We start from the raw sequence: 25205 nt of genomic DNA, 5'->3' as shown, positions 1-25205 counted from the left end.
TTCTTGCAAAATACAATTGTTCCAGTTGCTTTTATTAATTTATTAAACATTAAATTATTCACTTTAAAACACAAGAACGCCTTCCATTTTCACATCGAACACAACTACGGGCTAAGCACACTGACAAGGTAGTCGGTGGCGTTGGCCATGGCGGCGTCAATGACAGTCATGTGCGTGGCGCCGGTGTAGACCTGCTCGACAATGTCCACGCCGCCGGCTTTCAGGTTCTTGACCATGGCGGCCGTCGTAAAGGGGAAGACCGTGGTGTCGGCGGAGCCCTGCAGGACGAGGACGGGCTGGGGGATGCCGGTCAGGTAGGTCGGGTCGTTGTCCTTGAGCTGGGCCAGGACGTCGGCGAGGCGCGCGTGGGCCTGGACGAGGTCGTTGGCGCCGAGGCCGCCAAAGGACGTGGGGTCGTCGAGGGCGGCCGAGCACGCGGTGAGGGTCTGCGGGTAGAGGGCGGCGGCGTCGGGGGTCATGATGTCTACGACGTCGAGGGAGGCGTTGGCGATGCTGAGGCCGCGCACGATGAGGGCGACGGTGCCGGAGAGCGCGGTGGTGTTGCCGACGGCGTCGAGCAGCGGGACCTCGGACTCGAGGCTGTTGGCGGGCGCAAAGGCGATGGTGGCGCGCACGTCGAGCTCGGGCGTGTACGCGGGCGCCAGGGACGCGGCCCAGAGCGCCGCGTGGCCGCCCTGCGAGTGGCCCGCGATGACGACGCGCGCGCTGATGCGCGCGTCAAACTGGCGCGCGGCGCGCACAATGTCGAGCACGGCGCGGCCCTCGGAGGGCCCGATGAGGTACGGGTGGTCGCCGGGCGTGCCCAGGCCCTCGTAGTCGGTGCGCACGACCGCATAGCCCTTGCGGACCCAGCCGCCCAGCAGCTTGTCGCGCGTGTCGGCGTCCGAGGGCGGGTCGTTGATGGTGGGCGCGCACTGGTCGGCGATGCCGGTGGTGCCGTGGGCCCAGGTGACGACCGGCCAGCCGCCGTGTGGCGCGTCGCCGTCGGGGATGACAATGGAGCCCGACGTGGCCACGGTGTTGCCGTGGACGCCCTCCTGGGTGTACAGTACCAAAATGTTGGTGCCGCCAGCAATGGCGGAGACGCCGTCGGTGTATCCGCGGTACCAGACGACGGAGCCGTGGTCGCTGTCGGGCAGCGAGTCCGGCGGTGTGTAGAAAGCGGTGCTGCTAGGGCCGACGGGCAGGGGAGCCGGGCAGGCGGGCGGCGCATCCTGGGCGAGGGTCGGGGGTGCAAAGAGCGCGGCAGCAAGGCCGAGGGCGAGCGCGCCTGCACGGGCTGGCGAGATGCGGCGTACCATGGTGTCTGTGTGTGTATGCGTATGTGTGTTGTGAAAAGTCAGACGAGAAGGTGATGTCTGGTCGACGACAAGAGTAAAGAGCAAACAGATGTGGTTCAACCTGGTGGGACGCCGGCATACTTATGAATCCTGCATTCCTCGCAGTGATCCTGGCGGCGGCTACGGTCTGTCGACGCCAGCCGCCGGGCAGTGCCATCTTCATCCACGTTGTGCCCTTCCCCGCGTCTGCTTCGTACAACCCTGCATCGCTTGCAAACAACGCTTGCAAACAACGCTTGCAAACGGTCGCCTTTGGCTCGTTGCGACCTACCCAGTCTGGAGTCTGGGGAAATTAAAATTACCTCGCCAGAGACATGCCCCGAGAGGCCGACCACGACGAGGCATCCGTCCTAGCACCGTCACGTCCTAGTTCCTTGGTGTGTGGCAGGTGTCGACGTAATATCACTCCTCGAGACTTTTGCGAGTCCGAGTTTTGCTTCCGAGTAGCAAGGAAACAGGGAAGAAAGGGGCGAGAGGGCGTTGTTCTAGAAGGAAGCGCACAATGCTTACTCCTACCATGGCAGTGTCTTTTGTAGTGCCTCCCAAGAGATCGTGTGCTCGTCAAGTCGACAGAAAACGACACGAGAAGCATGGACCAGTGAAAGCAGTCTAAACAACGGTCTCGTCGACATGTAAGATTAACATTTTCAGGAACCAAGCGCCGCCCCAGAAGAGACACCCGGATGGACATCAAAAGGCGCTACAAGGGAGTCAAAGCAGCCAAAACTAACCAATTGCAGCCAGTTGTAACAATTTGGCACGCACCCCGCAGACATTACCTGCCAAACTGGGCGGTTTTGGGAGTAGTCAAGTCTTTATGTTTGCGCTTTGTTTTGATGTGGATTTTACGACGAGTACGGGAAGGGCAATGGATGGATGTTTGTGTTGTCCGCGACATTCAACGTAAATAAAACTCAGACATGGGCGGCAGGGCGGGTACTCTGGGCCCAGTGGGCAGTGGGCAGTGGCCAGTGGGCAGTGGCCAGTGGGCAGCGTGGTGATCGATCGCGGCTCTGTTTGTCTGGATGTTGATCTTGTTGATTTCGAGTGATGATAGTCTGGGATTTTCGTTTGACGGGATCCCACTGGACCTTCCCACCGGATTCACACTGGAATGCTGCCTTCCTCTCAGGGCTGAGCCACTTTGAAGAGGACAGGGGATGGAAAACACGGAGCAGGGGAGGATGGAGGTGAATTTATGCTTTATTCTAAATTGTACTCCGCCCGGTAATAGCTCAGGCGCTTTGTTTCCCTTCCTATTTCGTGTTGTATGACGAAAGCACCGTGCATCGCAACGCAGGAGTTCACAATGGCGATGCGCCGACCGAGACTTTGCCGTCTTCAAAGAGGGGGAACTGGAATGGCGACTTCGACTTTCACATGGCTCTCTTGGTCACCGCGTTGCCGAGCACCACAACAGAAAGACGGTAAGCTGCGAGGGGATTGGCTCGGCCAGGCGCAAAACTGGGAAGAGGATGGCTGGTCCCGGGGCCAATGGCGTGGACAGAAAAGGCAGAGGGGCTTCAGTCAGCCCATGTCGAAAGCGGAGGTTGGGTAGTGAGAGCGTGAGATGCGCTCGCCTACGAGATGCAAGCCACACCCTACAAAGTACGTCGTATTCGTGGATGTGCTTGGAAACACGGTCACACATTGTCGTCCGCCGCACATTTTACACACCGGGGACGGTGCCTTGCATTAAAGGTGCAAAGAAGTGGTGTGAGGCGCTGGAAATCAGGAGAGCTCGAGAGTTGTAGCTGCAGTTGTGCTCGGAAACGTCGATTCTCTCAGTTCGTGCCTTCGTGTCTCTTTCCGCTCAACTCCTCGGAAGAGTATATTTGAATAAATGAATATAGCTTGAGAGATCATCGCGGAAAACGCACGGCGCCTCTTACTGAAATCGTGTATCCGCAAACTGCTTGAAAGACAACCGGCACACGACACACAACGCGGATACTGCAAAGAAAGCCAGAGTTCTGGACAAGCCCCGGGCGCCCATTTGCGGGGATTGTTCTCGTTGCCTTGGCATTTCAGGACTGGACTTGGAGACTTGGTTTTGATTCCTGCCAAACGGGTACTCAAGCAGGGGTATGTTGCGAAGCTCAATACGACCCAAAAAGCCTTTACCGAAAAACGCCACACTTGTTACGGTGTAGTGCAATTGGCCGGTCCAGCCGAGAAGCAAAAGCATGTGCTTCGTGCCAGTACGTCGTACGCAACATTCACAGAAGAGGGGCAGCAGGGGGGTGTCATTTGCAGGACTTTGTCTTGCCCTGCCTTGCCACCAGAGGTCGTTTCCGTGCGAGCCCTGATGAGGGGACACCGAAGTCTGCGTTTTCGGCCATGCTATGTGGGCCATCAAGTCACGGTAGAAGGATATGAGGTTAAGAGAGAGAAAGAGACGGGGGAGACAGGTCCACCGATCAGCATGCGGAGAGATCGCCGATCACCAAGACAAAGAAACAGAGAAAAATAGAATGAGACAAGGTTCACGATGAGACGTAGTAAAGGACAAACTGAAAGACAAGGAACAAACGTCGAAAGAAACAAGAAAGACAAAAGACTCTTAAGAACAAAGTAAAGTAAAAAGTCAAGAAACGAGACGCATTTGGAAAAAGGCGGCTGAGATTGGTTCTTCCACTTCATGTTCCCTCTGGTTTGCCCTCGCAACTCGTTCCGTTTTGGTGAGAGAATAATCCAGTTCGATGCACACCGTCGCCCAGTTACGCAACCCACATTGTCTCCATTTGACGCCGTTCGTATTCTGCCTTTTGTTTCTCGTCTTTTTGCCCGCTTGCCCTTCTTGTCTTTCTTGCCTTTCGTGTCCCGTATTCACCACAGCCCGGCTGTCCCCGGCTGCATGGCCTTGCAGTAGAGCAGAAGCAGGCTGCAGTAGCGTGGAAGCACGCCGCCTTTGCCTTTTGCTCGCCATGGGAAGAGCCGCGAGAAAGGTCCTGCGCACGGCGTGCCTCTGTTTGCAGTTTCACATGTGAAGCTATGCGACAGCCGAAAAGGAGGGGAAGGAAAGGCGGGAAGGGGAAGGTGGGAAGACGAAGCCGGAGACGAAGGTGGAGGAGGCCATCGCGGAATCGACAAAAGGCGATGACGAGCGTGTGAGAAAAAGGAAAAAAAAAAAAAAAAAAAAAAAAAAAAAAAAGAAAACAAGAAACGAAACAGAACTGCCAATCACCGGAGACACCATCTTGTCTGCCTGTCTTGGTGTTGACTATGCCACTTCCGTGCAGAAGACGTCCTTGTTCCATGACACGCAGCCGTCATCGTCGCCACATTGTTGTTGCATCTCACCACCATCACCACTCTTCACTGTAGGTTGCACAAATTTCTACTTGCCATTGCAGGTGGCCATGCCGATCGTTGCGCCAGATGAGGGCAGTGGTCTGTTGCAGGCGATAGATTGAGCAAGAAAAACCATAGCAGAATCAAAGGCACTCTCTGAAGCTTCGTAAGACGCAAGAGACACGGAATTGAAAAGAAAAAAATCGAAAAACACTCGTAAGAAGAAAACGAAGAAAAAGCAAATACAAAACTAGGGCCGGAGCTGCCAGACTCGATCTGGCGGTGCTCCGCTTAGTCCGGGGGCGGGGAGTGGTGGAGGCCGTGGAGGCGTGGAGGCTGTGGAGGTGCTCTAGAGCTGGAATCAAGGAAAAAGTGAAGAGGAAAAGAAGAAAAACGGACGACCGAAAAACCGAAAACAAAACACGCCAACGACTTACACCAGCAGTGACCAATCGCAGCGCCGCCTCTCAGTCCTGGCCCTTGGCAAGCGGCGACCTCCTCACCCGTCTCTTTTTCTCTGGCGAGACTCCCTCTCCTCTCCTGAGGTCAACCTCGCAGACAAGTCCACGCATGGTAGTCCGTGGTCCGGTCGTCCTCTTGACCAAAACAGCAAGGATGAGCACGACCAGGCCTGCTTCCCCTCTATCAGAAGCTTTTTTCCTCGTCTGGTCCCGGAATCTAGCCCGCCCAGTCCCATGTGGAACGGCCTCTTCCTTTGCGCGTGGACGGTCTCGGGCTTGGCTGCCCATCTTTAAGTACCAAGCAGATCCTCCTCTGGCGTATATGCATAGCTTCTTGTTGCTTCTCTCCTCTCTCCTCTCTCGTCTCTCGCTCTCTCGCTTTTCTCTCTTGCCGTACCTCATCTCTGCTGCCACGTCGTACTCTCGCTCTTGACTCGTCCTTGCGTCCATATCGACTCGTTCATCACTCGTTTGGAGCCTCCCCATCCCCCTCACCTCCTGCGTCTCTCCTCCACAATGAAGTACACCTCCTTCCTGCTGGCTCTTGCTGGCACGGCCGCCGCCATCGACGAGTCCCTCATCATCCAGGACGACGGCGGCAGCAACACCATCAACGGCTATGCCAGCCGCATCCCCGTCTGCGCCAACCTCTGCATCTTCCAGGCCGCCGTTGCCGTCGGCTGCGACACCGACGACTACCACTGCCAGTGCTCCGACACCAAGTACGACCAGCTGATTGCCCTCACCCACAACTGCCTGGACAAGTCGTGCAGCCCTGCCCAGGCCAAGAACGCCCACACCCTCAGCAACAAGATCTGCGGTGCCGTCAAGCGCGGTCTGCCCGTGCTCAAGCGCGCCGCCGCTCCGGCCCCTGCCCCTGCCCCTGCGCCGGCCCCGTTCCCTGCACCCGCCCCTGCGCCGGACGCCTTCCCGGCGCCTGCCCCCGAGCCCGAGATCCCCGATGATGTCGTCGCTGCCTACCTGGCCCGTCGCGATGCCGACACCGGCTGCGGTTCCCCCACGACCGTCCAGACCGTCCAGGCCTCCCACATCCCCACCGCCAGCCTGATCCCCTCGCCGACCACCACTTCGACGCCGACCTCGGTGACCACGGCCGGCGCGGTCGTCCACGGTGTTCCTGTTGCGGCCGTGGCCGGTGCCGCCGTGGCCGCGGTGGCCATGATGCTGTAAAGCACAGGTTGGGGGAGATCCTCTCATTACTCAACACGGCGTTTTGGTTTTGCGTTGACTTTTGTTTTGATTTTTCACACTGATTGGTCATATTTTCATATGTGGTGAATGGTACGGTACTTGGCCGCCGCTGGCCCACGACACTCATTTGATACCCACTCTGGACACTCGTTACGCGGACCCATACACTTACACTCCTTTGATACCCACGGATACATATACACACCCATAGACACTCCTTATTTTACTGTACGCATGCATTGTTGTTGACGTGGAAGCAACAAGGAAGAGCGACATAAGGGGAACTAATCGGATAGACGTTCGAGAAACATGAAGTGGGAGGACAACATTCAATAGAAATAGTTGAACAACGCACGACACTTTTTCTGAATTAATGTGTGGCAGCAATGCCACTCTAATCACTGAACCATGGTTCTATTATCATACACGAGTTGTAAACATACAGCCTAACGTCTAATCTCTAAAAATGCATTGTCTACGATGTACCCATTTGGGAAAGCAAGAAACCCAAACAGCCCCGTCTACACCTTGTACAACATCCTGTCACTCCACTCCCTCAGCCGGGACCAAAGATGCCCAGAGCGCCGTTCTTGCCGCCATCAAACAACGCGCCGGCGTCGTCCAGAGCGGCAAATTGGCCCGCCAGCGCCATGCCCCGGCGGCGCTCGCGCTCCACATTCTTCCACGTCCACGTCTCGCCGTCGCTCTCGCTGTCCGTCGTCGGCGTCGGCGATTCGCTCATGAGCTCGGCCTCGTCGGCGTCGTCGACGGTGCCCACGGCCTCGGCCCCGCCGCCGCGCCAGCCGTCGCCGGGCCGCGTCGGCAGCAGGCCGCTGGCCTCGATTAGGTACGAGGGGTGCACGGTGAACCGGCCGAGCTTGAACACGTACTTGCTAACAGCCGTCGCGATGACGTACTTTTGCAGGTTGGCCTCGTCGGCGGCGGTCCACGCCTTTTGGGCCGTTGGGCCCCCCTGCCAACCGTCCCAGCCGGCTGGCCGCACCTTGCCCTTGACGACAAAGTGCGTCACAATGTACAGCCACTTGCGGTCCCACGCCAGCACGCGGCTCCACATCTCGTACGGCTGGTACGGCGCAATCTCCTTGCGGAAGCTGCAGAAGACGGCGCCCAGCCCGACGCCGAGGCTGCCGGCCATGGGCGTCACGCCGTCCGCGGGCGACGGCACGATTTTGGTCGACGCGTTGCGCCCGACGGCCGCGAAGCCGGGGCCCAGCAGGTACATGACGAGGTGCGTGCGGCTGGCGTCGAGGTCGGCAAAGTACGTGCTGTTGGACTTGTGGAAGTTGTAGTCCGTCTCCAGCAGCGACGTGCGCGAGCGCGTGATGCTGTAGTGGAACAGCGCGGGCGGCGGCAGCGGCTTGCGCGGCCACAGCGTGTGCCGGATCAGCGCGCAAAAGATGCGCGCCGTCCACGCAAACGGCAGCGACTTGAGGTTCAACGCCATGAACAGCAGCAGCAGCAGCCGCGACGTGCGGCCCGGCCCCGTCAGGAAGCGCACCGCCCACGCGCGGACGTCGCCGTCGTGGCGTGCGAGCACCGCGCGCACGGCCCACGCGGCCGACGCGGCACCCGCCACGCTGAAGACGGGCACGACGACGGACATGTTGGTGAGGGACGACCCCGCGGCGGAGGCCATGGCGGCGTTGAGGCGGCGGCGCAGGGGCGCAAGCAGGCCGCGGAGGGAGCGCGGGAGGTCGGACAGGAGCGCTATCCTTGCTTCGACGCGGCGGCGGCGCGGGCCCTCAGTGCCGGTGCAGGGTGAGGTGCCGGTGGTTGTCGAGGAGGAGGAGGAGAAGGAAACAAAAAATGGCGGACGGCGCCGGCAAGGAGGCCGAGGATGACGACAATCCAGAGAGGCGCGGCGCGGACGTAGCAAATCAGGGTGCTGCTGCACTTGGTAAGGAGTGACGGCGCAAGAGAGGGAGGCGACATGCGCGTGGGGGTGTCGTAACGGGGCTGTCGATGGTGGACGAAGACGTAGGGACAACTTGCCGCAGAGAGCTTGTAGGTGACGTGCATCCCTTATATTTGATTATTATTATTATTATTTTATTTTTTAGAGAAAAATGTTCCCATCTCCCGAGCCAAGAGACAAGATCGCGCCTTCCGCGTATGTCGTTCGAATTGGGTCCGTTAAGATCCCTTCCAGCCAATGGGAGTCTACGGAGCGTATATGGGGCCACTGAAACGGCCAAACCAGTGCTGGAAGGGCTTAGGCCGCAGGCACACGCCGAGGCACTGTTTGTCCCCTAACCCAAACCGGAAAGTCGCGCCGTTCCCACTCGTCTTCCTTCACATGTCCACCAGCATAAAAGTAGTTATAAGCACGAAAAACGAACACAAAAAGGGCTTGGATTGCCCCCCGACGGCATTGAGCGTAGTCAGAAATGTTGAATAAATGTCACTTCGGTCTAGACGTCTCTTCGGTCCCTGGCATTCCCAACAAGCGGAAGTCCGGCTCGGGCCCTGAAAGCCGGCCGTTGGTATTACTGCGTAGAATATGAGAAGAAGAGCGACGATACATGGAAGGGAACCGGTAAGATCGACAGAGGTTGCATAGTTTTCTATCCGGGCGAGACGACTGTTTTGGGACGAATCCTACAAGCTGTAGCCATGCTTACATCCTTCCTTCACACCGCCTTGCAAACATCTTGTTCGCGGGCATCAACATCCAACTTACAGAGTGTACCCAGGGTTTACAAAATGTTCTGAACTTCTCGCGCACGAGTTCCTTTTGTGTTTGGATGCTTTATGTCAAGCTCTGTTGATTGGATTCATTGGAACGGTGGGCCGGACGCTAAGTCATTTACAAATCGGACATACATCGGAATCGTGGCGACCAGAAATTGATGCAGGCCCCATTTTGCGGTTGATAACCCCTACTACAATCATCTTCCTAGGACCTCCTCGTCGGCCATCCGTCCGACCTACAGGCGATGCACCAACGAGTTGCGACTGCGTAAGGTTGACGACAAGGAAACAGGAAGCGGACCACGGTACGACAAAGGCATCCCACTCGACAATGGGAAAGATGTGCAGGTGCCAGGGCAGCCAGATCGCGGCGTGGATGTTTCGCATGGACAGTCTCTGGCGCCACCGACGCCTTGTCACCTCCACCGCCGAGAGCCTCGTTGCTGCCACTGACGGCTGATGACGAGGACGCTGCCACCGCCGCACCGTCCCTGCTCGCGGCAGCCTTCACAGCCACCAAGTCGTACCGCGTCTCTGGGAGCAGGAGGGGGAGTGGGGGGGTGAATTAAACCCGTAGAAAAGAATGGTGTTGATGAGAGGGCGGCCGAAAAAGGAGGTAGATAGCTACGGTAAAAGAAGAAAAGAAGAAAAGAAGAAGAGAAGAAGAAAAGATTCAGGTACAACAAAGGGCATGTGCTACCAACAGCACAACCAAAGATTGCTGATATCAGGGCGACGAATGACGACAGCTTGAAGGATATGTGGCAACGGTAACAACGAAAGGATTGAACGAAAGGGAGTCTGCAACAGAAGACACCGACGGTACAAGGACGGCAGAGTGAGAGGGTCGCACCTGCCAACATTTATGTATATCAAGTGCACTTACCCAGACATGTCGTTCAAGTGCCAGATTCGGACCAGTATGACTCTTGTGGAAGGGACACCGATAGCTCCTGCCGCGCGGGCAAACATCTTGCCAGACAGGACCCGAAGCGGTGTCCGACGTCGACTGTAACGGAGCAGTTACTTCAGTGGGAAAATCACGAACATAGAGAGACATGCAACCATGACCAAGCCAACACATACACACGCATAGGCTCCCCATCCAAACAAGATTGGATATGCTAAACACCACTAGGCCGCAACAAAGAGAGTCAACAACGGGGCGAGAGAGACAGAGAAGAGGCTTGAGGGGAAGGCGACGAGTCTCCGTCGTGACTTATGCTCTCGACTCTGGAGATCTTGAATTTCATATCCTTCCTCACACGAAGCAGCTGGCACCTCTAGCAGGTGGTCGCCGTCCCGCCGCTGCAGGGAGCTTCCCCGAGATATCCATACAGCGTTCTACTGCCCATCTACTGGCCAGATTCTGTCAAGGCGAACGAAAATATGAACAATGCCAGGCGGCCGTTCACCACTCACGAACAAACTACCCATGCAGATCTTTAGGCATGAATGCCTGCCGTGCTTGTACAGTAGCTGCCTGCCAGTTGTCAGTCAGTTGCCTTCCGCCTGTCTGTCGCCAGTGTTGCTTGCTTTGGTCACAGAAAAGTCAACTTGGCCAAGTTCGTCTGTAGAGTTCTTTCGATGCCGCAGCTGCTTAGCCAACGATGTTGAGTTTGGGCGCCGTCTCATATCCTCCCAAAGCTGCCTCGTCTTTCGGGTCGGATGCAGGGTTTGCTGGACAAAATGTTTGGATGTGATTCAACGTTTTGTCCCGTCGGAATTGGCTTGTGTTGGCTGTGTTTGCCCCCGATTCTAGCCATCCCGCTATGGCTGCCTTTCTAGCGACTGTTTTACGACTTTCGAGACCACCAAAACCAACAAACGCTCAGGTATCGCCAAGCTCGACCTTGTTTACTCCGCTTACACAAGGACTCGTTTTCCACAACGTTTCCAGCCGCAACAACGACGAGCCTCGCATGTTTTATTGTATGGCTCGCATTTGCATTTTTTCTCAAGGTGAAATGCGTTTTGCGAGCGCTGACTCGCGAGGCTGTGCCGAACATCAAAAGCCAGGCCTCTAGTTTATTGGCAGAGGATCTGTATGCAGCTCCACAGCAGCTCGGGCCTCGCATAATCCCGGACAGAGCCTCCTGGACTCTTCCCCGCCTTGAAGTTGAGGTCACTCCGAGACATGAGGAATAGGCTGCCTTGTGCTGCAGGGCTGCGCCTGACCACAACCTGAGCGAACAGTAAAAGGCGACAAAAAGGCGACAAGAGCGAAAGGCAGCAAACAAACGTTTAAAGCGCAGGTTTCCCGCAAGGCGCTCAGTGTACGCCTTTGATGATGGTCACATGGCATCATCTCGTTGACAACACGTATCAGTTAAAAGGACGACCGAGCTTCACGAGTCACCTATTTCCATGTCCAACTTGACCATTTCCAATCTCCCCTCGTCGTACCTTTTGTTCAGCCTTCGGCGACCGTGGCACTCTTTCGCGGGCGGCATCTCTTGTCATTGATAACAGTGTTTCGAACAGGATCTTTGGTGGATGCCGGTCCACAACTCCCAAGCATACGCACTCTTGCAGCAATGTCTGCGCTCAGGTCTACATACACTTCGATAACACAGCCAATAATCACTTGCTGGAGCACCGACTCCCTCTCCCCACAATGAGGCTCCTTCACGCGGCATCGCTGAAGTTCAAGGACTTTCCTGACTCTGCTACCATCCCACCGTACGCCATTCTGTCGCACACATGGGAGGACAAGCAAGAGGTCACCCTGCAAGACATGTCCTCGCCCTACCTGACCGACAAGAAGGGCTACGCCAAGATCACGTCGACCTGCACACTGGCACTCCAGCGCGGCCTCGAGTGGGCTTGGATCGACACGTGCTGCATCGACAAGACCAACAACACGGAGCTGACCGAGTCCATCAACTCCATGTTCAACTGGTACCAGTGCGCCGCAGTCTGCTTTGTGCACCTGGTCGACCTCGATGCGTCACCGTCCGCTCGTGTCTCGTCGGACAATGACGGCGGCAACAATGCCGAGGACGGCCACTCACACCGCGACTACGTCTACAACCAGATCCGACGCTGTGCATGGTTCAGGCGCGGCTGGACCCTCCAGGAGCTCTTGGCGCCCCATATGGTCGAGTTTTACGACGCGCGCTGGTCACCCATCGGCTCCAAGATCGACTTGGCGCCCTTGCTGGCCGACATCACGCACATCCCCGTGCCGGCCATTCTCGGCGAAGAGCGCCTCAGCAGCTACTCGACGGCCCAACGCATGGCCTGGGCATCGCAGCGCGTCACCACGAAGGTCGAGGACCTGGCCTACTGCTTGCTGGGTCTGTTTGACGTCTACATGCCCCTGATCTACGGCGAGGGCCGGCGCGCCTTCCAGCGTCTGCAGGAGGAGATCATCAAGCGCACCACGGACCTGACGCTGTTTGCCTGGATGCCCTCAGACGCCGCGGCAGGCGACGACCTGCCGTCCACACAACCGGCTGGCCGGGAACCATACATGCCGCTGCTGGCTCCATCGCCTGCGGAATTTGAGCACTGCCACCAGCTGTCGCAGTTCCGTAACGACGATTGCGAGTTTGCCGTGACCAACCGGGGCCTGCGCATCTCCACGTATCTCGTGCTGGTGCCACTGGCGCTGGACATGGAAGACCACCGCACACATGGCCACAGCCATGCCCATTCTCACAGCCACAGTCACAGCCGCAGTCCTGTGTACGGAGTCGACTCCGAGGTAGGCGGCGGCAGCAATGTCAGTGGTGGCAGCAGCAGCCCACCCATCGGGACGACTGGGTCGACCCGCCGAAAGCCGACGGCCGTGCAGTACACGCGATACCGCTATGTGCTGAGCGTCGGCTTCGCGCGCGGTGCCGCGTCCGAGATTGGCATCTCACTAAAGAAGGTCGGGCCGGGCCTGTTTCTGCGTGACGCCAATCCTTCGCTGGCGTTCTTGTCCAAGAGCAAGCTCAAGTCCACCAACACGACCGAGAACCACTCGTTTTACATTATTATGCACCCCAACACGGTCCCCACGGCCTCGGCCTCGGGCCGGTCGGCGCGCAATGAGACGCTGTCGATGGTGTCGGCCTCATCGCCAACGCTGCCACCGGCACCGTCCGTGCTCGCCGGCGGGGGCGTCGAGTCGCCCCGTCTGTCGACCGCCCAGCTCCTGCTGCCGCACCACAGCCAACAACAGCAGCCGCCGACGGTGCCCACTACTTCGGCGGCGGCCGTCGCCGCCGCCACGGCCACGCTCACGGCCCACCAGAAGCTCTGCGCCGTCTACCACCCGCGCCTCTTCCCGCGCGGCATGCACATCCCCTACTTTGGCGACCGCCACATCTACTTCAGCTCGTTCCCGCCGCAGTCGTGGGACGAGCGCACGCGCATCTTCTGCCAGCCCGAGTCGCGCAACGACGTCGTCGCCTTTTCGTGCGCCAGCCGCCAGGGCCCCGACGGCCGCGACAACCTCTCCTTTGGCGTCCTCGTCGACTACCGCCTCAAGCGCGACGGCCCGCGCTGCCTCGTCATCAACCGGCACGCGCTCGACAGCCGCTTTCTTTTTGTGCTCTCCATGCGCCAGCAGGGCGAGCCTGTGCGCTGGTACGTCATGGAAAACGAGCTGCCACAGATCTCGGCGAGCACCAATGTGCTGCGCATGACCGTGGGGAGCAGCGCGCAGGCGGCCGCCGCAGCGGCGGGCCAGCCGATCAACACGGCGACGACGCGGACGTACGAGGTGGTGGCATCCATCATCGAGAGCCGGGTGCAGATTGACGAGCACACCGTGATGATGCCCACCTTGGACATTAAGATCACCCGGGTGTGATGGCACGGAGGTCCAGTTGGCTTATTTTCTCATATTTCTGGCATATCTGGTAATTTTTTTATTTTTATTTTTATTTTTATTTTCATTTTGGCGATTTATAAAGGTATAGACTGTATTCGTTGCATTATTTAAGTTAATTTTATTTCGTCTATGTATTCATTTTTATTTCCAAGACTGCACCGTGAACTGGGCGTCGCTAGCTAAGATCCATCCAAAATGTCATATTAATATTCAGTTTGCACGGTATAATTGAGGCCGGACGTCAGGACAGGTCAATTCCCGTCACAGTCGTGCGTCGAATCCTGTCCAGCGAGCAAGATAAGTCAAAGTGGTATATTTCTATGGTATTGTTCGCCGTCTTGGTTATGTCATCACTCCGATATATACAGGAAAAGACAAAGGAGAGCACAAAATCAGACACATACAGATACGCCATTGTCAATTTGGAGCAAGCAGAAACATCCATCAACAAGTCTAACAAAGCTGTCTATGTTGACCTTGTCGCAAAAATAAGAGAGATAAAGGAAAGAGATTGAGAAAAATGAGAGATGGGTATCGTTGAACTCCAATCGACGCAGTTCGTAGAAGCATGGAAAACAAGCCTCTGAAAAGAACAAAACAAAAGAAGCACACAGCAACGGCCGGCGGGGCGGCCACACCTAACTGTACCACGACGCCTTCTTGCCGGCGTCGAGGCTGTACAGGATGCGGCAGCGCTCCGCCTGGCACACCTTTTCACGGCCCAGGTTCTTGAACTTGGGGCCGGCGGGGCCCTCGGTGTAGTGGTACTGGCCAAAGAGGCGCCACTGGCGCGGGTCGCCGAGCTCGTAGAGGGCGTCGCCCCAGAGGCCGCGGAAGTGGAACCACGAGGTGGGCGCGTCCGGGTTGGTCGAGGCCGGGGTCAGGCTGGTCGGCGGGACCCACGGGCCGCCGGGCGTCTTGTCCTTTTTCTTTTTCAAGGACGATTTCGAGGCGGACGAGGAAGCGGAGGAGCGGCTGTCCTCGTCGACGACATCATCGTCGTCGTCGTCCTCATTCTCGGGGTCGTGCGAGCCGGCGTCGCCCTGCTCGCGGTCCAGCACGTAGTCGTAGTGGAAGGCCAGGTTGTTCAGGGCCGGGTCCCAGAGCGGGCCCTTGTCGGTCTCGTCGCGCAGCATCTTAAAGGGCAGCACGTACGGGTGCGTGCCGGGCAGCGCATACATGGCATGGCTGCCGACGGCCGAGTAGATGACGGGGCGCTGGATGCCGGTGGTGGAGGACGCGTTGTTGTACTTTTCGAGGGCACTCCATGCATACGCCTGGCCGCCGGCGTGCTCGCTCAGGTAGAGGGCACGCGGCACGCCGTTCTCGAAGCGGACCATGCAGTGCTCCCAATCCCCGACGTGGTTGCCGTAGCGGACCTTGAGGACGGTCTGACCGAGGTTGTAGCTGTAGAAGAAGAACCAGAAGGCGTCCAGAATGCCCGAGCCCTTGTCGACCATGACGAGGATGGCGGGGGCCGCGGAATAGCCGCTCGTGTCAGGCTTGTAACCGTGGACGGGGGATTCCTGTGGTGTGTCGTCTGTGTCGTCGTGGTCGTCACCGCCCATGACAGACTGGGGCGCGTCGCCGACGACAATCTGGTGGCGCTGAGCCCCGGTCGAGGCGGCCACGGCAGCGGCCGCCCGCTCATGCAGCAGCTGGCGAACGCGTGCCTCCTGCGGACCGTTGAAACGGGTCAGAGCCTCGCGCGGGCCCTTGGCCTGGCGCATGGCCATGACCTCTTGCGGCGTGGGCAGCTTGCGCGGGTCCGAAATGCGGTTGAGCGGGTGGTCCTTGTCGACGGCAAACCAGGTGGTATCATCCGAGAACTTGTGGTCGGGCTGCTCGTAGTCATGGCCGTTGCGGATGTCGGGGTTGGTGTGGGGGTTGCTGCCGTCGCTGCCGTCGTTGTTGTTGCCATCAAACGGAAGGGGGATGCCGTAGTGTGAGTGCAGCCACTCCGGACGGCTCTCGACGTCGACCTCGCTGGTCAGGGTCACGCGCGTGCGGTAGTGGTTGAGGGTTTCGTAGAGGTTGTCGAGCGTCAAGGGGTGCGAGCCGTTGGGGCGGATGATGTCACCGGTCTTGCGGTCGCGGATGGCCGAGCCGTTGGTCGCGGGGATCATGTGCTTAACGTGCTCGGCAATGTGCGATGGCCAAAAGTTCTCGCCGGAGAAGAGGTGGACGAGCGGCGCATGGTCGAGGACGTACTGCGGGATGGCGTAGGGGTCTTTGGGCGGGGACGGTGGCGGCGAGGCTGCCCGCTTCCGCAGTTCGCCCATGGCCGGCCCTTCCGTGTCGGTGGATGGCTCCCGCACGGCCGGCTCGTCCGGCGCATCCGGGCTCTCTGATGTCGAGGTGGAGACGGCAACAGTCTTCGCACGCCCCGCAATCTCCCAGCTCTCGTCGCCCGTCGACTCGCGCGACAGCCACTTGTAGCTGTCGCTGACGGCAAACAGCTCGCGAAGCTCGAGAGACTTCAGATCCAGGCCGAGCTCGTGGCCATCGTCGTCGTTGTCGTGGCGCTCGTTGGTGTGGTTGCCGAGGGCGGGAGCATCCCAGCGCAGGTGGTGCACGCCACACAGACTGAACCAGCGGCAGGCCTGGCGATCAAGCCAGTAGGGACTGGAGTCGATCCATTTCTTGTCGCGGCGTTTCTCCTCGGCCGAGGGTGGTGTCGGGTTGAGGACGGTGGGCAGGTAGGTGAAGACGAAGATGACGAGGCCGATGGAGATGGCGGTGATGGTGAGCCGCCGGACGTGATACATTGTGGAGGAAGGGAATCACGGAAGACCGGCTACGATCGCCAGCCGGTCGTCGAAGAGGAGCAGACGGAAAACAGGACGGGCCGGCGTATCCGACAATCGCAAAGCATTGGCAGAGGAAAGATGTCAGAGGAGTGTCGATGTTGTTTAGGGGGAGGATTTGGGTGGCTGGGAAAAGGCGGAATTGGTCCAACGTCGAGTGGCGCTGGAACGTCTCCGTCGCAGACAGAGGAGAGAGGTCGAAGGTCTGCTGTCAACAGCAGGGTAAAACAGAGGTGTAGTAAACAGAAGAAGAAGAAAAGGAAGACGGAAAAGAATGAGAGGCGAAAAGAATGAAAGTCGGACTAAGCGCTGTGACGAATACGGATTTGGCAGTGTTGGGCAACGAGAACGAACGATGTGCAGGTGCAATTGACGGCGCAACACTGGCTGCGCCCAGATCCGAAGAGTAGAGGTACACTGAATTGACAGAGACATATATATAGCCACAAGTACCACTACATCGGTCCCACACATGACGTTGCCGCTTCGGCAATGCCTGGGACCCACTATTTCGTTAGTTGGCTTTGCGCCTCTCTGGGCAGAGGGCGAGAGGGCCAGAGAGCCTGACTCGCTGGGCCCGCCTTGCCTCTTCCAGGGCTCCAAGATTCCAGTGGCCCATGTGCTGGTGTGGCGCCTGTGGCCCATGTGCCATGTGCGCCAGACGTGCAGAGCGCAGGGCTTACGCCAGGAACCAAACAGGAACCCGGAAACAGCCACGATGCCGTGCTGCAGGTGTTGGTCCATATATTGCGTGACAGAAAAGGAAAGGAGCCGACATCGCCTCTCCCATTCAAGTGAAACATTGCAGCAACACATGCATGTCGATAAAGTGGACAGGCGACTGTCGCGGCTTTCTCAACTTTCTCCCCCGAACGAGACGAGCTGATGCCAACGACAATGACCACCACGGGATGGAACCATAGGCGGTCGAGGATGCGTCTGTCGGCGGTGGGTGCTGCGGGCTGTATGGAGTATGGAAATTGGCAGCACCCCGTGATAACTGCGATATCATCTCGTTCCCCTTCCCGTTCGGAAACGACCATAGCACGGTGCGCTTAAAGCGGCAGCTCTTTGGCGGGCGGCCTTTGCACAGGCGTCATGTAGCCATCATTCAAGCCGGAGGTCCGTCTCAAAGTCCGTGACTGGACTGACTTTGTACGCTTGAGAAGGGTTGACTGCGAGGCTGCAGATGCACCAGCTATCCACGACACTCTGCAGTTGTCCTACGCCGCTTCATTGCCTTCACGTTGGACATAGTCCCTTGGTAAACCGTACTTCGCCTTCATAAGTCATAGCATACAGCATCTTGATAATAGTACATCGTATCGTAACAGGGGGTGCTGCCAGCAGCAGACGGACGCTCACTCGCCGTCGTCGTAGTCTTCGCTCAACGACGCTTCGTCGTCCTCCGCGTCGCCCGGCACTTCGTCGCCGCCGCCGCCCTGGCTTCCGTGTCCGTTTTGAGACAACGCCAGCAGGTCGTCGTCGCCCGCCACCCGCGCAATCTGTGAGAAATCAGACACGCGGCTGCGGCCACGGCGGGCTGCCGCGCGGCGTCGTCGTTGGGCCGACTGTGGCTGTGGGCTGGCCACGTTGTCGGCATCGGCGTCGACATGGCCAGCATCGGCAGCACCAGCCGCCGCGCCGGCCTCGGTGTCGCCGTCGGCTCCGCCTTGCCCGCCGCGCAACCGCTTTGCCCGCCGCTCCTGGTGCACCTGCAACTGCGTCTCCCGCCGGGCGCGCCGTTTGATCTCCGCCGCATCGCCCCGAACGGCATTCTGCTTCGTCTCGGTGGCCTGGACGGTGACGACGTCCTGCTCGCCGCGGCGGTGCTTGAGAGCCATGAGCTGCTCGAGGAAGGACGCCTGCTGCTGGCGCTGCACGGAGGCGTTGTTGCCGACGGGGATAACGAAGCCGAGGCTCTTTTGGGGGGCGGCCGTAGACACGCTCGAGGCGCCCGCTGTGGCAGCAGCATGGTCCGCCTTTTTCGCCTTGGGAACCAACTCGGTGGGTGCACAGGTGATGCGTGCGGACGAGGCGCCCACCAGACGGACAGTGTCCGCCACCTGGATGCCGTGCGCATTGTCTGCCTCGTGTCCCTCTTCCGTCTTGGCAAACAGCATCTCCGTGCCAATGGTCTCGCTCCATGAGCCCTTGAAGATCATCCCGCGGTAGGCAACAATGGGTTCGGCCGTGTGTAGGTCGAGGATCTGGATGTCTGTGTCGTCGGGTTCGTCGGCTGCCAGCGGCTGTGTTGGTTGTGTCGGATTTCTGGTGGCAGGGCCGCCTGTGCCTGCCTTGGCCGTCTTGTTCTTGTTCCTGGACGTGTGTCGCATTGCACCGTCGCTCCGATCCGAGTCGCCGGCACCATCGCCGGCACTAGCACCGTCGCCGTCGCCAGCATTGTCGCTGTCGTCGCCTCCAAACCCGCGCAGGCCCGGTGCCTCCTCCACATTCAGCGGGTTCTGCCACGACCGGAACCCGCCGCGCGTGTTGTGCACTATCACGTCGTCGCGCTGCCGCACAAACTCGGGCACCGACAGGTCCAGTGTGATGAGGTGTGTCTCGGTCTCGGTGGTCGAGTACTCGTACTCCCAGGACGAGGAGGAGTCGTCCTCGTTGCCGGCCATTGCAGCTGGCACGCCCGGTGCAGCTGGTTCAGCCATGGGAATCGTATTGGTAGGCGCAATTGTGTTGTCGACGGGAATGCATTGAGACAAGACCGTTGAACGCGACAATTGTCAGCTTGCCGTTGTGACGTCGCGCGCGACGGCAGAAGCACAGAGCTTCAGTGTTCGACTTACAGCGTAAATTCCACACAGCTAAATAAAAATTAGCGGAGACGAACGGCAGAATTGGCAGAGCCGTGGCGGACGTCACAGCGCCGATAGTGGGAGGTAATTAGTGGTGGGGCAGCAGTCAACAGTGCTAACGGCGCCAGCAAAAAAAAGAAGAGAAAAAGAAAAAGAAACCAATCGCCGACGACAGGCCTCAATCTGTTGACATTGCTTTAGTGATGCAGAGGTCGTTGAGTCACCGTTCTTTTCTCTGCGCCCTCCCACGATAGCCAAACAACCAGCCACCACCGCCGCACAGGCAAGGCCCGAGGTCCTCTATATATACCAGAGTTGCTGCGATCGCATTGACTCCGAAATCGTCTGCTAGGCATTACCCGTCCACAATTGCAGTTTCGACTTCGGCCTCACTTATACGGCACCCCTGTGCGCTTAATTTGTGTGTCCTCGCTACGCTCGCTTCCGGGACTCTCTTCGCTCGCTCCTGTTGTTTCCTAGCTCCTCGCTTTTCTCGTGCCTCGCGCCATGCCGACCGTCCACCTCCTCGACTACGTCGCCGGCAACGTCCGCTCGCTCGTCAACGCCATTGAAAAGGTCGGCTACGAGGTCGAATGGATCACCCGCCCCGACCAGGTCGCCGATGCTGAGCGCCTGATCTTGCCGGGTGTCGGCCACTTTGGCCACTGCCTCTCCCAGCTGGCCGCGGCCGGCTACCTGCCCGCCATCCGCAAGCACATTGACGACGGCAAGCCGTTTATGGGCATCTGCGTGGGCCTGCAGGCGCTGTTCCGCGGCTCGAGCGAGGATCCGGGCTGCCGTGGTCTGGGCGTGATTGCGGGCGACCTGACGCGCTTCGACGACAGCGACAAGGCGGTGCCGCACATTGGCTGGAACGACGCGCGGGCCCAGGACGGCGGCGACGGCTTCTACGGCGTGCGCGCCGCCTCCAAGTACTACTACGTGCACTCGTACAAGTACCCCTACACGCGAGGCGAGCTCGAAGCGCTCGGCTGGTCCGTGGCGACGGCGACGTACGGCGGCGAGACGTTTGTGGGCGCCGTGGCGCGCGGCAACGTGATGGCGACGCAGTTCCACCCGGAAAAGAGCGGCGTCGCGGGTCTGCGGGTGATCCGGGCGTTTTTGGACGGCAGCGGCGCCAAGGCGCTGGCAGCGTCGCCCATGCCGTCGTTGCCTGGCACGCCCACACCCGCACCCACGTCCGGCCTGACCCGCCGCGTCATCGCCTGCCTCGACGTGCGCACCAACGACCAGGGCGACTTGGTGGTGACCAAGGGCGACCAGTACGATGTCCGGGAAAAGTCCGACGCGCGCGGCGTGCGCAACCTCGGCAAGCCCGTCGAGCTGGCCGAGCGGTACTACGCCCAGGGCGCCGACGAGGTCACGTTCCTCAACATCACGAGCTTCCGCGACTGCCCCGTGGCCGACGTGCCCATGCTCGAGATCCTGCGGCGCACCTCCCAGACCGTGTTTGTGCCCCTGACCATTGGCGGCGGCATCCGCGACACCGTCGACACGGACGGCACCCACGTGTCGGCTCTGGCCATTGCCACCATGTACTTCAAGTCCGGCGCCGACAAGGTGTCCATTGGCTCCGACGCCGTCCTCGCCGCCGAGGCCTACTACGCGGCCGGCCGCACGCTGTCGGGCACCACCGCCATCGAGCAGATTGCCGGTGCCTACGGCAACCAGGCCGTCGTGGTCAGCGTCGACCCGAAGCGCGTCTACGTGGCCGACCCCGCGTCGACCGCGCACAGCACCCTCCCGACCGCGTTTCCCGGCCCCCGCGGCGAAACCCACTGCTGGTACGCCTGCACCATCAAGGGCGGCCGCGAGACGCGCGACCTGGACGTCGTCCAGCTCACGCAGGCCGTCGAGGCCATGGGCTGCGGCGAGATTCTGCTCAACTGCATCGACAAGGACGGCAGCAACAGCGGCTACGACCTCGAGCTGATCCGCCAGGTCAAGGCGGCCGTGCACATCCCCGTCATTGCCTCGAGCGGCGCCGGCCAGCCCGCCCACTTTGAGGAGGTCTTTGAGCAGACGACGACGGACGCCGCCCTGGGCGCTGGCATTTTCCACCGCGGCGAGTACACGGTGACGGAGGTCAAGGACTACCTGGCCGACAAGGGCCTCGTTGTGCGGAAATTCGAAGGCGAGTTGTAGGGGAACGTTCATGGCAAAAGCAAATTGTCACTACAAAAGGACGGCGTTGTTTACGGGTTTGCATTTTCATAGCTGTGATAGAAATGTCAATATCAAATAGAGCATTTCAACGAGCCACAAATGTAGTGTCGGTAACAAAGGTCACATTCTTTTAAAAGTCGGTCCTATTTATGACGACATCCAGGAGTAAAAAACAGCAAACGAATTCGCAGAAAGCACAGACGAGATTCAGAAGAGACGTTATCAAAGAAGCGAAAATCAAAAGGCAACTTTCGTGAAGCAGGTGAACAAACTAGTGACTGAAACACAGACATAAACGATAGAACCAAAGCTTCGATCCCAATTGCTACGACTTGACGACAGGAGGCAACGCGGGGACACACAGAGAGATGTCATCCTCTACAGCTCCATGCCCATGAAGATCCACCGCGCACTTGTCACGTCCACGCACGCGCCGCCTGTCCACGTGTCCAGCGTCGTCAGCGAAAACCCGGCCCATTGCAGGCCCTTGAGCAGCGTCGCCGCCTCGTCGGGCAGCGCCTCGGCACCGCCGCGGTCGACGCAGATGACGAGGTGGGCGCAGTGCAGCGCGGTGTCGGCGAGCTCGATGAGCGCCATGAGCGCGCGCTTGAGGTCGCGGCTCAGCACGGACGCGTCGAAAAAGGCAAACAGGGACGTCGCGCCGGCCGGGTCTTCGGCGACAAAGCCGCGGAAGCTGCCGCAGCCGACAAAGTCCCAGAGCTCGAGCCAGGCCGCGGGCACCGCATACGGAGGGGCCACGTCGCCGTCGCCGTCGCCGTCGCCATCGACCGACGAGGCCACAGTCGAAATGCTGCGTGCCCCGACGCTGGAGCCGAAGCTGTAGCTGCGGCCGCCCTCGGAGACGGACGAGGTGCGGCGGCGGCCCAGGCTGCCTGGGCCGTCCTCGGCCGGCGGCGTGCGGTCGTCGTCGCCGTCGTCATTGTGGACATTGTCGATGTAGTCGTAGTGGGCGGCTCCCCCGTTGCTGCTGCTGCTGCTGTGGTACGCAGACGGAGGAACACCGCCATAAACACCCGTCAGGCTGGAGCCAGTACTGGCCATGTTCCTCTCACCAAGAAACACAGTCTTCATGGTCTCGCAAAAGAGTCTCTCACACTCTTCCCTGATCCGCAGTGTTGCCCCCCCCTGACCGCTGGGTCGAGCGTGCCCGCCACGGCTGGTCGTATGGGCGCCGGCCTTGTTCTTGGGGAACACGGTCAGCTCGTTCGTGGCGGAGATGGCGGCGAGGGGGGGGCTTGATGGTGGCGAAGGCAGTCCTGAGGAAGGGACCTCAGGAATACCACTCTGCCCCTGATGGTGTTAGCTGAGGAACGACCAGAAAGCGAGCGAAGCAGAGGACAAGACAAAAAAAACAAAGACACGTACCGGCAAGAGGAGTAGTGCAGTAGTGGAGGCCCTTGAGCTGAGTGGCCGCAGCATCAATCACGTAGCAGCTGGCAAGGACGTCGGCCTGGCGGACGGCGCCCTCGCCATAGCGACTACTACTACTATTATTTAAATTGGACTGTAATTGCGCCATGATAGTCGGTTGGGATCCACGATGGGGAACGGTCTAGAGACAGGTTCGGTGGAAAGGGGACAGGACGAGGAACGGCGGAGACGAGTTTGGGAGAGACGGTTATGTAACGTTAACGTCTAGGAGTCGATATAGACTGACGAGGGCGATGAGTTGACAGAGTTGATAGGCGATTGCGGTTGTGTTGGTACGGCGGAAGTCGAATGAAGTCGTGATGTTGGAAATGGTGAATCACAGTGAGACAAAGCGGATGGGTGAGGCCATAAGTAGTGGAAAGGACCAGAAGGAGGCAAAAGTTGCGAGGAAGGCCCCAGTGTGAAAAATGTATGGAAACGGACTAGCGCGGATGATAAATTGCATTTTGGTGGGCCTGTGGCCGTGTGTCGCCCACTTGATTGGCTGCAAACCAACGAGACGCTGTCAGATACTGTGCCGGGTGGGTCTTTGTAGTCACGTGGTCCACATGCTGCCGTCCGGATTGGTCCACCAGAAGTCGTCTTGGGCGTCTTGGCCGTTCTTGGACGACGTTGACGAGATGTCCGTTGGGCTGCAGACTGATCTCAAACGTTTGTGTTTTGCACAGCATGAAAATGGAGTGTGAATGTCAAGTAGAAGGCGTTAAATCATGACGAGGGTCATCCACAACAGTATGGAACACAACGCAAAAGAAGGCGGTGAGACGGTCTCTCTCGCCTTGCATGTTTCCAAGTGCCAAGTGCCAAGGCGAGTTTCACCGCTTGCCTTTCAGGGTGACAACGGAGTTGTGCTCGGATTCGACGGAGCAATGAAATGGTTTCTGAAGCCCAACGCGATTGCCAGAGTCGGCTCACAGCAGAACAAATTACCTGTTGCTCTCATACTCGTTTACCCATTGCTTCACAAAAATCACCGTCCCGTCGAGCTTCATTGTCGACTTCCATGGCCTTGTTGTCTTCGATGCCCATTCCCTGCCATTTCACCGCCCGGCGCCTCCGTTCATAGTATACGAATGTAGACCAGCAGACCACACAAAACACTAGCGCGACCCCTCTTTGCCGTTCAACTCTTATCGATAACAGTCACCTGTAACCCGGGCGAGGAGTGACTTCACATGACACCGCCGCCACGCCCAACATCTTGTACCCCGCCCGCCCCACTCTTCCCGCACGCGGCAGAAACACGCAACTGCCATTCATCGTTCGTCATCCCTCTCCAACTCCACTCTCCTCTTTGTCTCCCTTCGACCTCCAATTTTCCCTTTTCGTCGGGTGACATTGCGCACCTGCATCGCTGGCGGCTGTTGTCATCATAACTGGCTGGTTTTCTTGGTCGTTTGGCCTCTCGTGTTCTTTTATGACACCTTCTCGGGACGAGATGTGACTGCAGGTTACTGCAGAGGCCGGCACACAACACAACAACGTTGGGCGACAAGAAGCCACACAAGAAACCAAGAAACCAAGAACCCACTCAAGACATCCAACGATATTGCCTCCCCTTCTATGCAAGAGACCCTGAACACAGACCCGAACGTCCCTGGCTTCCTAGACTTTCCAGAGTTTCCGAGCTTTGATCTCGGCCTGACCTGGATAAAGAACGAGTCTTTGACGATCGTTCTGCCGGTTCAGGCCTGGGATCATTCACACATTCGTCTCCGCTTTACTGCACTGACAATCACCTGCTCTCCGACCCCTCCGAAGATTGCTGGTGCGACTCTTCCTCTACTTTGATTTTGGTGCTACCCGCTGCACACCGAGTTTCTTTGTGCGTTGGGCCCTGCGCCAGTCTGCAGTCTGGTGATATCAACCTCGCTCACCCGGCTTTCTCTCTCTCTGTCTTTTGGGTCTCCTGCCTCTTCATTGTCCCATCTGCTGCCTTTGTGATTCTTGTTTTGAACTCAACTTTGCACGCACTTCGTTACGTCTTGGCCCAACGCTTCGTTCTTGTCTTCACATATTGACGCTTGCCTTGTGTTGCGATTTCAATATTTCTTCTCCTGGAGTTTGTCGCCATTGATCTT

At 58.7% G+C, this 25205-nt stretch overlaps 8 protein-coding genes across 8 annotated transcripts; 3 read left to right on the top strand and 5 right to left on the bottom strand.

Moving 5' to 3' along the window:
* Window positions 1-104: 104 nt before the first annotated feature.
* Window positions 105-1322, bottom strand: SPBR_01792 (uncharacterized protein; the record flags this gene model as incomplete). The annotated part of the gene is made up of 1 exon (XM_040760102.1): window positions 105-1322. The coding sequence occupies one exon, from the start codon at window positions 1320-1322 to the stop codon at window positions 105-107; it is 1218 nt and encodes a 405-aa protein (XP_040619135.1).
* A 4310-nt stretch (window positions 1323-5632) lies between these two features.
* SPBR_02031 (uncharacterized protein) lies at window positions 5633-6307 on the top strand (the record flags this gene model as incomplete). The annotated part of the gene is made up of 1 exon (XM_040760340.1): window positions 5633-6307. The coding sequence occupies one exon, from the start codon at window positions 5633-5635 to the stop codon at window positions 6305-6307; it is 675 nt and encodes a 224-aa protein (XP_040619134.1).
* Window positions 6308-6884: 577 nt separating this feature from the next.
* SPBR_01848 (uncharacterized protein) lies at window positions 6885-7985 on the bottom strand (the record flags this gene model as incomplete). Its single annotated transcript, XM_040760158.1, has 1 exon — window positions 6885-7985. The coding sequence occupies one exon, from the start codon at window positions 7983-7985 to the stop codon at window positions 6885-6887; it is 1101 nt and encodes a 366-aa protein (XP_040619133.1).
* Window positions 7986-11657: 3672 nt separating this feature from the next.
* Window positions 11658-13844, top strand: SPBR_01423 (uncharacterized protein; the record flags this gene model as incomplete). Its single annotated transcript, XM_040759734.1, has 1 exon — window positions 11658-13844. One exon carries the CDS (start codon window positions 11658-11660, stop codon window positions 13842-13844), a length of 2187 nt encoding a protein of 728 aa, XP_040619132.1.
* Window positions 13845-14503: 659 nt separating this feature from the next.
* Window positions 14504-16633, bottom strand: SPBR_01437 (vacuolar sorting-associated protein; the record flags this gene model as incomplete). Its single annotated transcript, XM_040759748.1, has 1 exon — window positions 14504-16633. One exon carries the CDS (start codon window positions 16631-16633, stop codon window positions 14504-14506), a length of 2130 nt encoding a protein of 709 aa, XP_040619131.1.
* Window positions 16634-18033: 1400 nt separating this feature from the next.
* On the bottom strand, window positions 18034-19302 carry SPBR_01762 (uncharacterized protein; the record flags this gene model as incomplete). Its single annotated transcript, XM_040760072.1, has 1 exon — window positions 18034-19302. One exon carries the CDS (start codon window positions 19300-19302, stop codon window positions 18034-18036), a length of 1269 nt encoding a protein of 422 aa, XP_040619130.1.
* Window positions 19303-19992: 690 nt separating this feature from the next.
* On the top strand, window positions 19993-21651 carry SPBR_01595 (glutamine amidotransferase; the record flags this gene model as incomplete). Its single annotated transcript, XM_040759905.1, has 1 exon — window positions 19993-21651. One exon carries the CDS (start codon window positions 19993-19995, stop codon window positions 21649-21651), a length of 1659 nt encoding a protein of 552 aa, XP_040619129.1.
* Window positions 21652-22050: 399 nt separating this feature from the next.
* Window positions 22051-23212, bottom strand: SPBR_01822 (ornithine decarboxylase antizyme; the record flags this gene model as incomplete). Its single annotated transcript, XM_040760132.1, has 2 exons — window positions 22051-22949; window positions 23059-23212. The coding sequence occupies 2 exons, from the start codon at window positions 23210-23212 to the stop codon at window positions 22051-22053; spliced, it is 1053 nt and encodes a 350-aa protein (XP_040619128.1).
* Between the last annotated feature and the right edge of the window lie 1993 nt (window positions 23213-25205).

The sequence above is a fragment of the Sporothrix brasiliensis genome (assembly GCF_000820605.1).
Source record: "Sporothrix brasiliensis 5110 chromosome Unknown Cont18, whole genome shotgun sequence".
In the NCBI taxonomy this organism is placed as follows: domain Eukaryota; kingdom Fungi; phylum Ascomycota; class Sordariomycetes; order Ophiostomatales; family Ophiostomataceae; genus Sporothrix; species Sporothrix brasiliensis.
The sequence above is the reverse complement of the archived record's forward strand: the minus strand, read 5'-3'. Positions and strand labels throughout refer to the sequence as shown.